This window comes from Haematobia irritans, chromosome 5 (assembly GCF_050003625.1).
Source record: "Haematobia irritans isolate KBUSLIRL chromosome 5, ASM5000362v1, whole genome shotgun sequence".
Classification (NCBI taxonomy): domain Eukaryota; kingdom Metazoa; phylum Arthropoda; class Insecta; order Diptera; family Muscidae; genus Haematobia; species Haematobia irritans.
The window spans coordinates 135660065-135675453 of NC_134401.1; the positions used below are offsets into that span (position 1 = coordinate 135660065).

General features: G+C 30.9%; 1 protein-coding gene across 1 annotated transcript; it reads right to left on the reverse strand.

Moving 5' to 3' along the window:
• Positions 1-4144: 4144 nt before the first annotated feature.
• LOC142240878 (cytochrome P450 CYP12A2-like) lies at positions 4145-8569 on the reverse strand. Its single transcript, XM_075312628.1, has 5 exons — positions 8383-8569; positions 7876-8285; positions 7692-7808; positions 4955-5405; positions 4145-4885 (listed from the first exon to the last, which is right to left on the reverse strand). The coding sequence occupies exons 1-5, from the start codon at positions 8458-8460 to the stop codon at positions 4295-4297; spliced, it is 1647 nt and encodes a 548-aa protein (XP_075168743.1). The 5' UTR covers positions 8461-8569; the 3' UTR covers positions 4145-4294.
• Between the last annotated feature and the right edge of the window lie 6820 nt (positions 8570-15389).

The following is a 15389-nucleotide window of genomic DNA, read 5'->3' on the forward strand; positions in this document are numbered from 1 at the left end:
AGGGAATTCGTATACGCTATATTGTGAGGGTAGTGTCTTAGCTAAATGTTTGGTAGTGTATGGGCAGTTACTTTTCGAAAAGTATTTGAACAGAGTCTATATGAAGCCAACCTATTATTGTTCGCATTAAAGGTCGGAATGCTGATCTTACGAAAATTTCTTTTAAAAAATCCTATAATTCGATAATTGGTTATCCAAGGCATTGATTGCGAAAAGTATTATATTACTAAATTATTTGATTAAATTAGTAACCGTGAAAACAAGCTGGTTTTCAGCTTGAAAAATGGTCATAATACTTGTGCATCAAACAAACGAAAGCCTTAGAGAAAACAATTGAAATGGGAAGAATACATTAATAACAACAAAATCTTTCTGTTTTAGGTGGTCTCCTCAACTCACGTTGACAATAGACCTTCAGTGCCCCGTTAGAAATCTTTCTTGAGTACAGTACGATAAGTAAAAATTTCTAGACCTGGTCTTATGGGCCAAACACCCTCGTTGCGCAATACCATTTCAAAATCTTTAGGATTATGGTTTTCCACAAAGGATTTTTTACCCAACGTGCCTTTGAGGAGAGTTATTTCACCTAAATCCTCTTTCATGGCAAACATTAACAGGTTGACTGATAAGTCCCCGGTCTAAAGGCCGGTACTCTGTTCGGTTTTCGTGTTGAAACTCCATACAAAACCAAAAAATTCGAAAAATTTGCGAAATTTTTTCCATTTGTGATACTTTGTTTTTTCGTGTTGAAAAACTGACGTTTATAGCACGGCGCCATTTGCAATGTGAATTAAGAAATAATTTATTTATTAAAAACTATTTGTGCGGTTTTATAAATCAAACACGGACCATATTTTTGTTCCGAAACTATACAAAGGATCAAAGGAATAGCAGATCGATTGCCCAAGGAAAAATAAAATGTTATTTTGTAAAAACAAGCAACAACCACCAACCTAATCCAATATCGCTCCCTGTAAAATAGCGCTCCAAGCTACCTAAAAAAAACGCCGCTTTCTATGTGCGAAATAATGGTTTCCATAAAAAATTTTCGCAAGAATAAACATAGTACCGGCCCTAACAAAGAAAAACACAAGTTTTTGTCAAAATTCGTTTTTATTATTCAACATAGTTTCTTCAAGAGCGATACAACGATTATAACGACCTTCCAATTTTTTGATACCATTTTGGTAGTACTCTTTCGGTTTTGCCTCAAAATAGTCCTCCGTTTCGGCGATCACCTCTTCATTGCAGCCACATTTTTTCCCTGCGAGCATCCTTTGAGGTCTGAGAACAAGAAAAAGTCGCTGAGCCCAGATCTGGAGAATACGGTGGGTGGGGAAGCAAATCGAAGCCCAATTCATGAATTTTTGCCATCGTTCTCAATGACTTGTGGCACGGTGCGTTGTCTTGGTGGAACAACACTTTTTTCTTTTTCATATGGGGCCGTTTTGGCGCGAAACAGAGGCCATTACTTTGCCAGCGGACTTTTGAGTCATTCCACGCTTCGGAGACGTGCACCGGTCGCTGTTCACTCAGCCGACTGTCGATTGGACTCAGGAGTGTAGTGATGGAGCCATGTTTCATCCATTGTCACATATCGACGGAAAAACTCGGTTGTATTACGAGTTAACAACTGCAAACACCGCTCAGAATCATCAACACGTTGTTGTTTTTGGTCAAATGTGAGCCCGCGCAGCACCCATTTTGCACAGAGCTTCCGCATATCCAAATATTGATGAATGATATGACCAACCGTTCCTTTGATATCTTTAAGGACTCTGCTATCTCGATCAACTTCATTTTACGGTCATTCAAAATAATTTTGTGGATTTTTTGATGTTTTCGTCGGTAACCACCTCTTTCGGGCGTCCACTGCGTTCACCGTCCTCCATGCTCATTTCACTACGCTTGAATTTTGCATACCAATCAATTATTGTTGATTTCCCTGGGGCAGAGTCCGGAAACTCATTACCAAGCCAAGTTTTCGCTTCCACCGTATTTTTTCCCTTCAGAAAACAGTATTTTATCAAAACACAAAATTCCTTTTTTCCATTTTTTTCACAATAACAAAAGTTGCTTCACAAAAGACGCTCTATCTCACAAACTAATTGACTTACAGACGTCAAATTTTGACACGAATCATTTGAAGGTTGGTACTATATAAAAATAATAGGCATTTAATACTAGCGACGCCATCTATGTGTCAGACCGGGGACTTATAAGCCAACCTGTTAATTTGGCATATTTTCCACCAGGTAAAAATTTCTTGATCATTAAGAGGGAGTTATCGAATGGTATAGCCTCAAAAGGTTTTGCTTTGGCCCATTCTTTGTGAAAATCATATGGGGACCATCTTCAGTGGTGGTGGAAGAGGTTGCCGTACTCGATGATAATCCTGCCATCCAGCGTTACCGTTGTGCCACTTTAGTAGCAAATTTGCCACTTTTTTTGGCCGGTGCCACTTTTGTGCCACTAAATGTGCTACTTTTTACGATTGTTTGCCAATTTTCCAATAATTTATGCAACTTTTCCAAGAGTTTAAAATTTATGGGAAGTTAACATCATAAATAGATGCGTTATTCAGAAAATTGGATATAGTGTGCCAACCATAAATAGATGTCGTCCGCTATGATTCAATTTAGGTTATGCAAAATTTATTGGGGAGTTAAATATCGTTTCTATGATGATATGATAATTATGAAAATGTTTAAGGTTTGTAGTGCCGCAAAGAATAATTGATGATGGATCCCATGGGGCCTCAGTTAAAAAAGTTTGCAATCTTGGAGACTAAAGGTAGAATTACATACCATGCGTTCAATGCGTCTGATGATTGAGGAGTTGAAATTTTTCTTTGAAATCAAAAGCTCGAACAGTCTGCCCAAACAGAAAAAATCAACCCTTCCATCAACGCACGGATTGGCGCATGGTGTGTAATTCAACCTTAATTTTTCTAGTTCGGCAGACTATAATTCTGATAAAATATATTTAACAAAAATTATTCTATTAGAAATATGCATATTTGTTTTAAAGAGTTATATTGCAGTTAGTGATTTAGCAGATATCGACTATAAAAATTCTTTTTATATTAAAGAAATTGCAAAAATATTCATAGGCCATGAAGCCAAATCAAAAATTAGTTCAGAAAACATCCCTGAAATTGGTATAGTAAAAACTTATTTTTTTTTAAATTGTAACCTAAAATTGTCAAATTTTATTATGAATTGACATAATAACAAAAAATGGAAAAATACAAAATTCTTAAGTTTTGAGTTTTTTTTTGTATAAGTTAATAAAAAGAATGTGGCACTTTTTAAAAATAATTGTGCCACTTTTTTTTGACGTTTGCCACTTCTTGCGTAACTTTTTGAAAATTCCCAACGGTAACGCTGCTGCCATCGTTTCAAAGTTCCATTTCATCCTCATCGCTACCACAGACTCGTAAGTGACACTACAACAATCACCAACAAGCGTATCAAAAAGTACGAAAATTACATGAAAGTATTTTGCCCTCACTATTGTTAAAAGAGCCCTTTTATATTTTGTGAAACACCGAGCACAAATAGCTTATTGTAATTTATTTAAATAAAAATGAAAATTAAGGGCTGAAAACATAGTTATTACGTTTTAAAATGTGAAATGTGTATTGGTGAACAATTTTCAACTTTCCAAATGGAATAAAGTGATAGTTTTTCAGATGTTTTTCCAGACACGTTGCCTCCATCGTGAATAAACACTGATAGACGCAGGCGCATTAGCCGAATATAGCAGAATTGCAACTTATAAATCAACATAATTCCTTTTTTAAGTCATTATGTTCAATGTATTCATATCGCATTTTATTTGACCACAACGACTCTTTTACAACTATCTTAAAATGCACTTTTTCTAATAGTTTGAAGGGGCTCCTATCGGCGTCATTCTAATTTATCTAAAAAGGCACATAATAATTGCACTCATGCGATACTTATTTGTAGCAATTTGGCGTTGTACAACTTCTCAATAGTGACGGCACATTTGCGACGAGTTTTGAATATCGTATACGACTGTTTTCCACGTTGTGGGGATTCTCTGAAGTGCCGCCAAATTCAATAAATGTTGGCAGAGTACTTCTGCATCAAACAAACGAAAGCCTTAGAGAGAACAATTGAATTTTTAATATTTATTTAGTTGGTAGCACAAACTCAAATTTAAATACCAACCATCCCTAGTACAAAGGATATAAATAATGTAGACTATTTCGTTTATAAATAAAAAAATTAAACTTTACATAAAATTCTTACAGTATCAAATTAAATTATTTCTCAATATCGATGAATTTAAATTTCAATGGAATATTTGGCATATTGATTTGTAAAGATTTAAAAGCATTCTCCGTGGGATAGTTGAATTCAATTTGGAAATTACGAACCAAACGGGATATTGCTAATTCAATTTCCAATTCCACAATACGTCTACCTATACAACTGCGAGGACCAAAACCAAAAGGCAAGAATACAAAAGGACTACTTGGCTTCAAATCTTGACCGTTTTGTGTTTCCTTCCCTTGTCTTAGCCAACGTTCAGGTAAAAATTCATTGGGTCTAGGATAATATTTTTCGTTCTTGTTCAGCGAGGCTGATACCATGAAAACATGTTGACAGGCAGGAATACGATATCCACTTAAAACCACATCTTTGGCGTTCACTCTAACATTACCCACAGCCAGAGGGTATATACGCTGCGACTCTTTTATACAGGCCCTAAGATAGGGCATATTTTTGATGGCCTCCTCTGTGAATTCGGAATCCTTTTCAGGAAGAACGCGCATAACTTCCTCACGTAGTTTGGCCTGTTTATCGTGATTTTTACTCAAACACAACAGCAAAGCGGTAAAGGTTGTGGAAGTCTTTAACAAAAAAGGCATTGAGAAATAAAATTTACATATAATTTTTGGAGATCACAACTCATCACTTACCGTATCCACACCCGCCATTAGCATATCAATGGCCATTACTTTAGCTATTTTTGGATCAATCTTTAATAGTTTCTCCAAAACACTTTTCTCACTTTCCGGTTTCTCTGGTATACCTGCCTGTTTCTCCTGTTCCATTCTATTGATAGCTTCTTCTATATAACCCGATGTAATCTCCTGCATGGTATCCATTGCTTGAATTATTTTTCTATAAGTTGGAGTTGCGATATATTTCCAAATCGATGGTTTAAATTCAATTTCATAGCCTAAAGCAAAGAACACATTTAGGCAATCAAAAATTTGCCGGGCCTTGGGATCACTTCGATTTCCTGAAAGAAGCCCTAATTGTCGGTCCAAAGCAACAACCGATACTGATTCCAGTGTCCAACGATTCATTTCTTCTTCAAATGAGGCTGGAACTTCAAGGGTTTGTGGATCACGTATTGTACGAATTCTGTAAAGAAGAGATATTTACAAAATATGACCATCTACTGGTAAATCCATAGAGGATCATCGATCTCTAAAGCGGATAAATCCTGTCGTTTAGATGCAAAATATTTCGTCCATGTCAAAAATATTTCCCGACTGTAGCCATCGAAGACAGAGTCATCCCACGCTCAACTATTTCATTGATTATTCATTCAGGACACTGAATTTCTAGACTTCCCAACTCCTCAATTTGTTCTTGGAATCGGTAACCAATGTCTGGAAAATGGATAGGGTCATTCCATAACTGAATCCAAAGACTCGTACAAGGGAAGCCATACCCTACAGACCGATCTCGTTTTTCACGCCAGTAGCCAAGACACTTGTGTCACTACTACTTCCCAGTTTTATAGAGAATTTTCCAGCTGCCAACCGTTTGCTTCTTAATTATTTGTGTGGACCTCAGTCATATATGGAATTTAGAGATAAGAAGTCAAGGCCTCCTAGAGTGAAAAATGGAGTTCCCCATTATGCGGTGATATCTGTGACCCTATCCTCTATTCATTAAACTCATAATGGCGTTGAGATTGTGTCATAAAGGGTGATACGGTCAAAATTTGGTCAAGGGAAAACGCGTGTAAATCGGTGAAATCGTTTATTTAAAAAATCAAATTATATTTCTTTTTCAAGTTCAATTAGTATAAAATTCAGGAGAAATATTCAGTTAGGCTTTCGCTTTTCCAAGCCGGGCCTCACGCTTGACACCTGCCATCAGATTTTGTACAGCCACCTTGTCCACCATCTTCGCCGCAGAAAGCCAGTTTGCCTTGAACTGCTGCTCGTCCTTAGCAGTTTTTTTGGTCTTCTTTAGGTTCCGCTTGACAATAGCCCAGTATTTCTCAATTGGGCGGGGCTCTGGCGTGTTGGGAGGGTTCTTGTCCTTGGGAACCACCTGCACGTTGTTGGCGGCGTACCACTCCATGGCCTTTTTACCGTAATGGCAAGATACCAAATCCGGCCAAAACAGTACGGAACAACCGTGTTTCTTCAGGAAAGGCAGAAGACGTTTATTCAAACTCTGTTTCACGTAAATTTCTTGGTTGACAGTCCCGGAAGCTATGAAAATGCTGCTTTTCAAGCCACAGGTACAGATGGCTTGCCAAACCAGATATTTCTTTGCGAACTTTGACAGTTTTATGTGCTTGAAAATATCTGCTACCTTTCCCCTTCCTTTTGTCGTATAAAACTCCTGTCCCGGAAGCTGCTTGTAGTCGGCTTTGACGTAGATTTCGCCGTTCATTACCACGCAGTCAAACTTCGTCAGCATCGTCGTGTACAGCCTCCGGGATCGCGCTTTGGCCGTCGTATTTTGTTTATCATCGCGATTTGGAATCACTACCTTCTTATAAGTCGATAGTCCGGCTCGTTTTTTGGCTCGATGCACGGTTGTAGACGATACACCCAGCTTATTTGCGGCATCTCGGAGAGAGAGGTTAGGGTTTCGCTTGAAACTACCGGCAACTCTCTTTGTCGTCTCAGCGGCTTCCGGTTTTCGATTTCCCCCCGGTCCAGACTTCCTGGTTGTCGACAAACGTTCCCCAAACACTTTAATTACATTTGTAACGGTTGATTTGGCAACTTTTAGCGATTTTGCCAGCTTTGCGTGCGAGTAGCTCGGATTTTCGCGATGCGCGAGCAAAATTTTGATACACTGCTCTTCTTGCTTGGACGGCATTTTGACAACTGAAGAGTAAATTCCAAAATCAAAATAGGAGCAACATTCTACACACACACCTTCAAAATGAGGGGTGTTCAGGTTTTTTAAATGCAAAATTGAAAGAAATACGTCAAGTTTATATTGACCAAATTTTGACCGTATCACCCTTTACAGTACTCAGTCTGTTCACAAACTCTACGGGAAAAAGTCATTTTCTTACACTTCACAACATTAAGTACCATACAATTAGAAGTACACCATTCGACTAGACTGTCAATGTCATCCTGAAGAAGGAAAGAATCTCTAGCAGAATCAATTGAAAGATTCATTGTATTTTCACCCAAATGATAGTATCATTCCAAAGTTATTGTTAATTCATAATATTACGAGGGATATCCGATCCAAAATTTATATTAGTGACCTTCATATTTTGCAATCAATTTCGAGAATGTTGCACATTTTACCCAATCGAAAACGCCATGAGTCTATTGTTTATGATCTTTACTTTAGATTGTCGCGCTCTTAATTCCTCTACTATAATTATTTTTCTCTTTGAATCGCAAAGAGCAATTACTCTTTTCACCATTGAGAACTTACCTGTTCATAAACTCTTTGTTAACACTGGACATTTTATGCATATACAAACGGACATTTTTCGGTTGCATTAATATTGGATTTACGGCCGAACGAAATGTACCCCATTTTTCACCAGAACTAAATATGGAGAGAATAAATTAATAATAGCAAAATCATTCTTGTTTTGTTAGTCTCCCCAACTCACGTTGACAATAGACCTTCAGTGCCCTGATAGAAATCTTTCTTGAGTACAGTACGATAATAAGTCAAAATTTCTAGACCAGGTCTTATGGGCCAAACACCCTCGTTGCGCAATACCATTTCAAAATCTTTAGGATTATGGGTTACCACAAATGATTTTTTACCCAACATGCCTTTGAGGAGAGTTATTTCGCCTAAATCCTCCTTCATGGCAAACATTAATTGGGTGGCATCTAATTTAGCATATTTTCCACCAGGTAAAAATTTCTTGATCATTGAGAGGGGACTATCGAATGGTATAGCCTCAAAAGGTTTTGCTTTGGCCCATTCTTTTTGAAAATCATATGGGGCACCATCTTCAGTGGTGGTGGAAGAGGTTTCTATTTTGCCCGTACTCGATGATAACAAACGTATCTAGAAACAGAACAGAAATCGATTCTAAATTTTATCTACAATTTCCCGATGTCGATTCAAATGCATTCCAAGTTCGTGTTTTGTTGTTATTTCTTACTTGTTGTTTAATTATTGTTTGTGTTTGTTTATAAATATTCTCATGATGAGTTAGCACTTTAATATTATATTTGATCATGTTTGTTGTTGTTGTGATTGCTTTCGTGTTTTAATCAGTATAATTTGTTTGTACGAATGTTTGTGGTGTAGTTTAGTGAGGTTTCACCGCGAAAGTGTTATTGAGCCAAACCATTTGATGGTCAAAATTAAACTAGCTCTCCTGCTAACGAATTTATTTAGAGCTTTCAGAATAATTTTTTGTTCTCCCTTTCTCTAGAGTAAAATTGTAGAGATATGATAATGAAAGGGTACATGGATATTGGCTTTGTTTACTTCTCAATCATAGGACAGTGTTTTCACGAATCGAAATTTAGAAAATTTCAAAGTTTAATTTCTATAGGAGTTTTTGTCAAAATTTCACTTCTAACGGACATTTTTATCAAAATTGTATTTTTATAAAAAAAGTTTATAAAAATTTCATTTCTGTAGGAAATTTTCTCAAAAATTCATTTCTATAGGAAGTTCTGTCAAATTTCATTTCTATAGGAAATTTTCTGAAAATTTCATCTCTCTACACACAAAAAAAAATTTTTTAATTCAATCACGAAATTAATTGATCCAATTAATTTTTAATTGAAATGTCTTCAATCACAGAAATGATAGTATCAATTAAAAAATTAATTGAAGGTCAATTAAAAAGTTAATTGATCCAATTAAAAAATAATTGATACTATTATTTTTGTGATTGATTTTTGTTTTAATTAAAAAATTTGTTGAATCAATAAAATTTTTAATTGAAAATTTTTTTTTGAAACTCAATTAAAATTTTAATTGGAAAATTTTTCGTTAAATTTTTGTGTGTGCAGGAATTTTTGTCAAATATTCATTTCTATAGGAAATTTTCTCAAAATTTAATTTCTATCGGCAATTTTCTGAAAATTGTATTATTATAAAAAATTTTCTAAAAATTTCACTTCTATAGAAAATTTCGTCAAAATTTCATTTCTATAGAATATTTTATCAAGATTGAATTTTTATAACAAAATTTCATTGCTATAGGAATTTCATTTCTATACCAAATTTTGTCGAAATTTAATTTCTCTAGGAAACTTTTTCAAAATTTCATTTCTATAGGAAATTTTGTCAAAATTTCATTTCTATACCAAACTTTTTCAAAATTGCATTTCTATAGGATATTTTGTCAAAATGACATTTCTATACCCAATTTTTTCAAAATTTCATTTCTATAGGAAATTTTCGCAAGGTTGTATTTTTATAAAAAAATTCTAAAAATTTAATTTTTATATGAAAATTTCGTCATAATTTCATTTCTATAAAATTTTTTGTCAAAATTTCATTTTTATAGGAAATTTTATTAATCAAAATTTATTTATTTATCAAAATTTCATTTCTATAGCAAATTTTGTCAAAATTTCATTTCGTTAGGAAATATCGTCAAGGTTGTATTTTTATAAAAAAAAATCTAAAAATTTAATTTATATAGAAAATTGCGTCATATGAGTAATTTCATTTCTATAGGAAATTTCATTTCTGTAGGATTTTTTTTTTCAAAATTTTATTTCTGAAGGTGATTTTGTTAAAATTTAATTTTTATAAGAAATTTTATCAAAATATCATTTCTGTAGGAAATTTTCTAAAAATTTTCGTTTCTATAGATAATTTTGTCAAAATTCTATTTCTATATGAAAATTTCGTCATAATTTCATTTCTATAGAAAATTTTCTCAAATTTCATTTCTATAGGAAATTTTCTCAAACTTTCATTTCTATAGGATTCTTTTTTCAAAATTCCATTTCTATAGATTTTTTTTTCAAAATTTAATTTCAATTTTTGTTTTTCAAAATTGAATTCAAAATTTTATTTCTGTAGGAAATTTTGTCAAAATTTCATTTTTATAAGAAATTTTGTCAAACTTTCATTTCTGACGAAAATTTTATCAAAAATGTATTTTTATAAGAAATTTTCTCAAAATTTAATTTCTATATGAAATTGTATCAAAATATCATTTCTGTAGGAAATTTTCTAAAAATTTTCGTTTCTATAGATTATTTTGTCAAAATTTCATTTCTATAGAAAATTTTATCAAATTTTCATTTCTATAGCAAATTTTGTCAACATTTCATTTCGTTAGGAAATATTGTCAAGGTTGTATTTTTATAAAAAAATTCCAAAAATTTCATTTATATATGAAAATTTCGTCATACTAATTTCATTTCTATAGGAAATTTCATTTCTGTAGGAATTTTGTTCTATAGCAAATTTTGTCAAAATTTCATTTCGTTAGGAAATATTGCCAAGGTTGTATTTTTATAAAAAAAATCTAAAAATTTAATTTATATAGAAAATTGCGTCATATGAGTAATTTCATTTCTATAGGAAATTTCATTTCTGTAGGAAATTTTGTCAAAATTTAATTTTTATAAGAAATTTTATCAAAATATCATTTCTGTAGGAAATTTTCTAAAAATTTTCGTTTCTATAGATAACTTTGTCAAAATTTTATTTCGATACGAAAATTTTGTCAAAATTTCATTTCTATAAAAAATTTCGTTATAATTTCATTTCTATAGAAAATTTTCTCAAAATTTAATTTCTATAGGAAATTTTCTCAAAATTTCATTTCTATAGGAAATTTTTTTCAAAATTCCTTCTATAGGATTTTTTTTTCAAAATTTAATTTCAAAAATTTGTTTTTTCAAAATTAAAGTCAAAATTTTATTTCTGTAGGAAATTTTGTCAAAATTTCATTTTTATAAGAAATTTTGTCAAAATTTCATTTCTGACGGAAATTTTATCAAAAATGTATTTTTATAAGAAATTTTCTCAAAATTTAATTTCTATATGAAATTTTATCAAAATATCATTTCTGTAGGAAATTTTCTAAAAATTTTCGTTTCTATTGATAACTTTGTCAAAATTTTATTTCGATACGAAAATTTTGTCAAAATTTCATTTCTATAAAAAATTTCGTCATAATTTCATTTCTATAGAAAATTTTCTCAAAATTTAATTTCTATAGGAAATTTTCTCAAAATTTCATTTCTATAGGAAATTTTTTTCAAAATTCCTTCTATAGGATTTTTTTTCAAAATTTAATTTCAAAAATTTGTTTTTTCAAAATTAAAGTCAACATTTTATTTCTGTAGGAAATTTTGTCAAAATTTCATTTTTATAAGAAATTTTGTCAAAATTTCATTTCTGACGGAAATTTTATCAAAAATGTATTTTTATAAGAAATTTTCTCAAAATTTAATTTCTATATGAAATTTTATCAAAATATCAAATTTTCTAAAAATTTTCGTTTCTATAGATAATTTTGTCGAAATTTCATTTCTATAGAAAATTTTATCAAAATTTCATTTCTATAGCAAATTTTGTCAAAATTTCATTTCGTTAGGAAATATTGTCAAGGTTGTATTTTTATAAAAAAAATCTAAAAATTTCATTTATATATGAAAATTTCGTCATACGAGTTATTTCATTTCTATAGGAAATTTCATTTCTGTAGGAAATTTTGTCAAAATTTAATTTTTATAAGAAATTTTATCAAAATATCATTTCTGTAGGAAATTGTCTACAAATGTTCGTTTCTATAGACAATTTTGTCAAAATTTTATTTCTATACGAAAATTTTGTCAAAATTCATTTCTATAAAAAATTTCGTCATAATTTCATTTCTATAGAAAATTTTCTCAATATTTCATTTCTATAGGAAATTTTCTCAAAATTTCATTTCTATAGGAATTTTTTTTCAAAATTCCTTCTATAGGATTTTTTTTCAAAATTTAATTTCAAAAATTTGTTTTTTCAAAATTAAAGTCAAAATTTAATTTCTGTAGGAAATTTTGTCAAAATTTCATTTTTATAAGAAATTTTGTCAAAATTTCATTTCTGACGGAAATTTTATCAAAAATGTATTTTTATAAGAAATTTTCTCAAAATTTAATTTTTATATGAAATTTTATCAATTATTTCTGTAGGAAAGTTTCTAAAAATTTTCGTTTCTATAAATAATTTTGTCAAAATTTCATTTCTATAAAAAATTTCGTCATAATTTCATTTCTATAGGAAATTTTCTCAAAATTTCATTTCTGTAGGAAATTTTTTTCAAAATTTAATTTCTATAGGATTTTTTTTCAAAATTTAATTTCTGTAGAAAATTTGTCAAAATTCAAACCACTGTCTAATATCAAATCTAATATACCGGTCATAGACTTGACGTACAAACAAAAATAATAAACTGATTTGAATGCCCAAATTTCATAATATCAACATCATATTTCGTCTTTTATTCTATGCTCTTTGGGAGAGTACTGCCAGAAATAATGAGTCACAAAAAGTTTTTACTTTGCGAGAGAGTAGTAAACATTACGTCAGCGTTGATAAAACGTATTCGTTTGTACTTCTTTTCGTACATGTTTATTAAATTCTGCAGAGAAACGAAAGTGCTGCGATTGTCATGTATGGTCCTTTTGAATTCTTTTCTGCCCGCTGAAATGATAGCATTTTTTAGGTTGCTGGCAACATTTTAAAAATCCGAATTCTATACAGACAAAATGAAGACAAAGTACTTTTTTCAGAAAAGAAAATACAACAAGTACATTGGATGTTTTCAACCTTCTTTACCAATCGATTCACCGATCACTTGTGGTTTTCAAGATACAGTTTCCAACCGTCCAGGAATTTTTTATTACTAATTCTTTTTTTGTTTACCTTGATAGCTTTCACGAGCAAGAAGGTAAAGGCCATTTCGTTTTAAGATATAGAAATAATTAGGGAAAAGTTCCTTCTGGTGTAGTTCTCGTACATCATTTCGAAATTGTGGATTGTTCTGAGGTCATACATACATTACTTCATTAGCGATAGTTATTAAACGTTTATCTAAATCGAACATATTTTTTTATTTCTTAAAATATGCAACACAATTTTCTACATAAAATAAAATTTTGGCAATTTTGTTTTTACAGAAATAAAATTGTTAATATGAATAATTTTTTCTTTATTTTTTCCTTATATTTTTAAAATACACAACACAATATTCTACAAAAAATAAAATTTAGACACAATGTTTTAAAGAATTAAAATTTTTGCAACAATTTTGTTTTATAAAAATAATACGTTGGCAATTTTTTTTTATAGAAATGAAATTATTTATACGAATAAATTTTCCATATTTTTTTGGAAACAAAATGCTCTATTTCTTTTGTTTCTTCGTTTGCATTTCACAAAGTGCTACGACACGTTTTCATCCAATAAGAATTCATCCAATTTTTCTTGGAAGTTTATAATTAAAAATCAAATAATGCTGTTGTACTCTCCGAGTTTATTAAATAAAGTTTTAATTATTTACTGTAATACAAATATTTCTCTTTTAAATAATTAATTTAGTTTCTTATCACTCCTTCATTACTTTCTTCATTGGTTGAATTCCTTGATTTTTTTTTCTCCATTCAATCACGAACATAGCAACACTCATGTTGATGGTCTTTATGGTAATGCAGTTATCCATAATACCTGTACTTTAATTTTGGTATTTTCTGTAGTGAAAAATAGATGTGTAATTACAAAAAGAAAATATTATAAATCTGATACAGAATGATGAGAATATTAGGGTGGGGTGGCTGGATAGAAGGGTCACGTATGAATTGAAAATTGAACTCAACTCATTTGTATAGAATACTAGCGAAAGCCGCTTCGCTGCGCCTTCCGAAGCTTATTTGTAGGAACATTTTGCATTAACTTAGTGAACCATATCCTTCGAGCTGAAAACAATTTCGAAAAGATTTGTATTCTTTTAAAGAGTAGGGTCTGGGGAAGTCTGGCACAAAACTTGAAGTACTGTTTTTTCACTCCATGGTTTCCACACACGTGTTCCTTACATTTCAAACAAATCGGACAACTTGCTTTTTCGTTTGTATACATAAATACGGCCGATGTAAAACCGTCCGTCTTAGCAAACGTCGAGGACAGGGTGTTCCTTCAAGTTTGAAAGTGTGGGGCAAGGAGAAGTTTTCTTTCCTCCAAATATCCAAAAATCAGTACATTATATTGATTTCATAACCTTGCCCTACGGCGTTTGTAAATTTCAAGTGACCTTGCGAATTTCAGTTGTTTCCGTTTTAGAGGAGGCCCCCTATCGAAAAATGATGTAGCGTATCTTATGTAGACGTCGCAGAAAATGTCAAGCAAATTATAAACATAATTTTCAAAGCGCAGGGCAAGGATATAACCCCCTTACCGACCAAATCTCACAAAATCAGGTACCCCATATTAATTTCATAAGCTCCCACGTCTTCAGTAAATTTCAAGTAAATTGGAAAAGTACTTAAGAAGAAGCGGGTGTCCTTTTGTGCTCTTTTATTTTCTCCTAACCCAGGTTAAATTAATATCATTTAAAAGTTAAACATTTTTTCAAAATTTTATTTCTATAGAAAATTTTCTAAAAATTTTATTTCTATAAAAAATTTTGACAAAATTTTGTTTCTTTAGAAAAATTTGTAAAATATTTTTTTTCTATAGAAAAATTTGTCAAAATTTTATTTCTATAGAAAATTTTGTCAAAATTATATTTCTTTAGAAATTTTTGTCAATTTTTTTTTTTTTATAGAAAATTTTGTCAAAAGTTTATTGTAAAAATTTTATTTCTATAGAAAATTTTCTCAAAATTTTATCTATACAGAAAATTTTCTCAACATTTTATATCTATAGAAAATTTTGGTCAAAATTTTATTTATATAGAAATTTTTAGCGAAATTTATTTCTATAGAAATTTTTGGCAAAATTTTATTTCTAAAGAAATTTTTAGCAAAATTTATTTCTATAGAAAATTTTGTCAAAATGTTATTTTTATAGAAAATTTTGTCAAAATTTTATTTTTATAGAAAATTTTGTACAAATTTTATTTCTATAGAAAATTTTGACAAAATTTTATTTCTATAGAAAATTTTGTCGAAATTTTATTTCTATAGAAAATTTTGTCAAAATTTT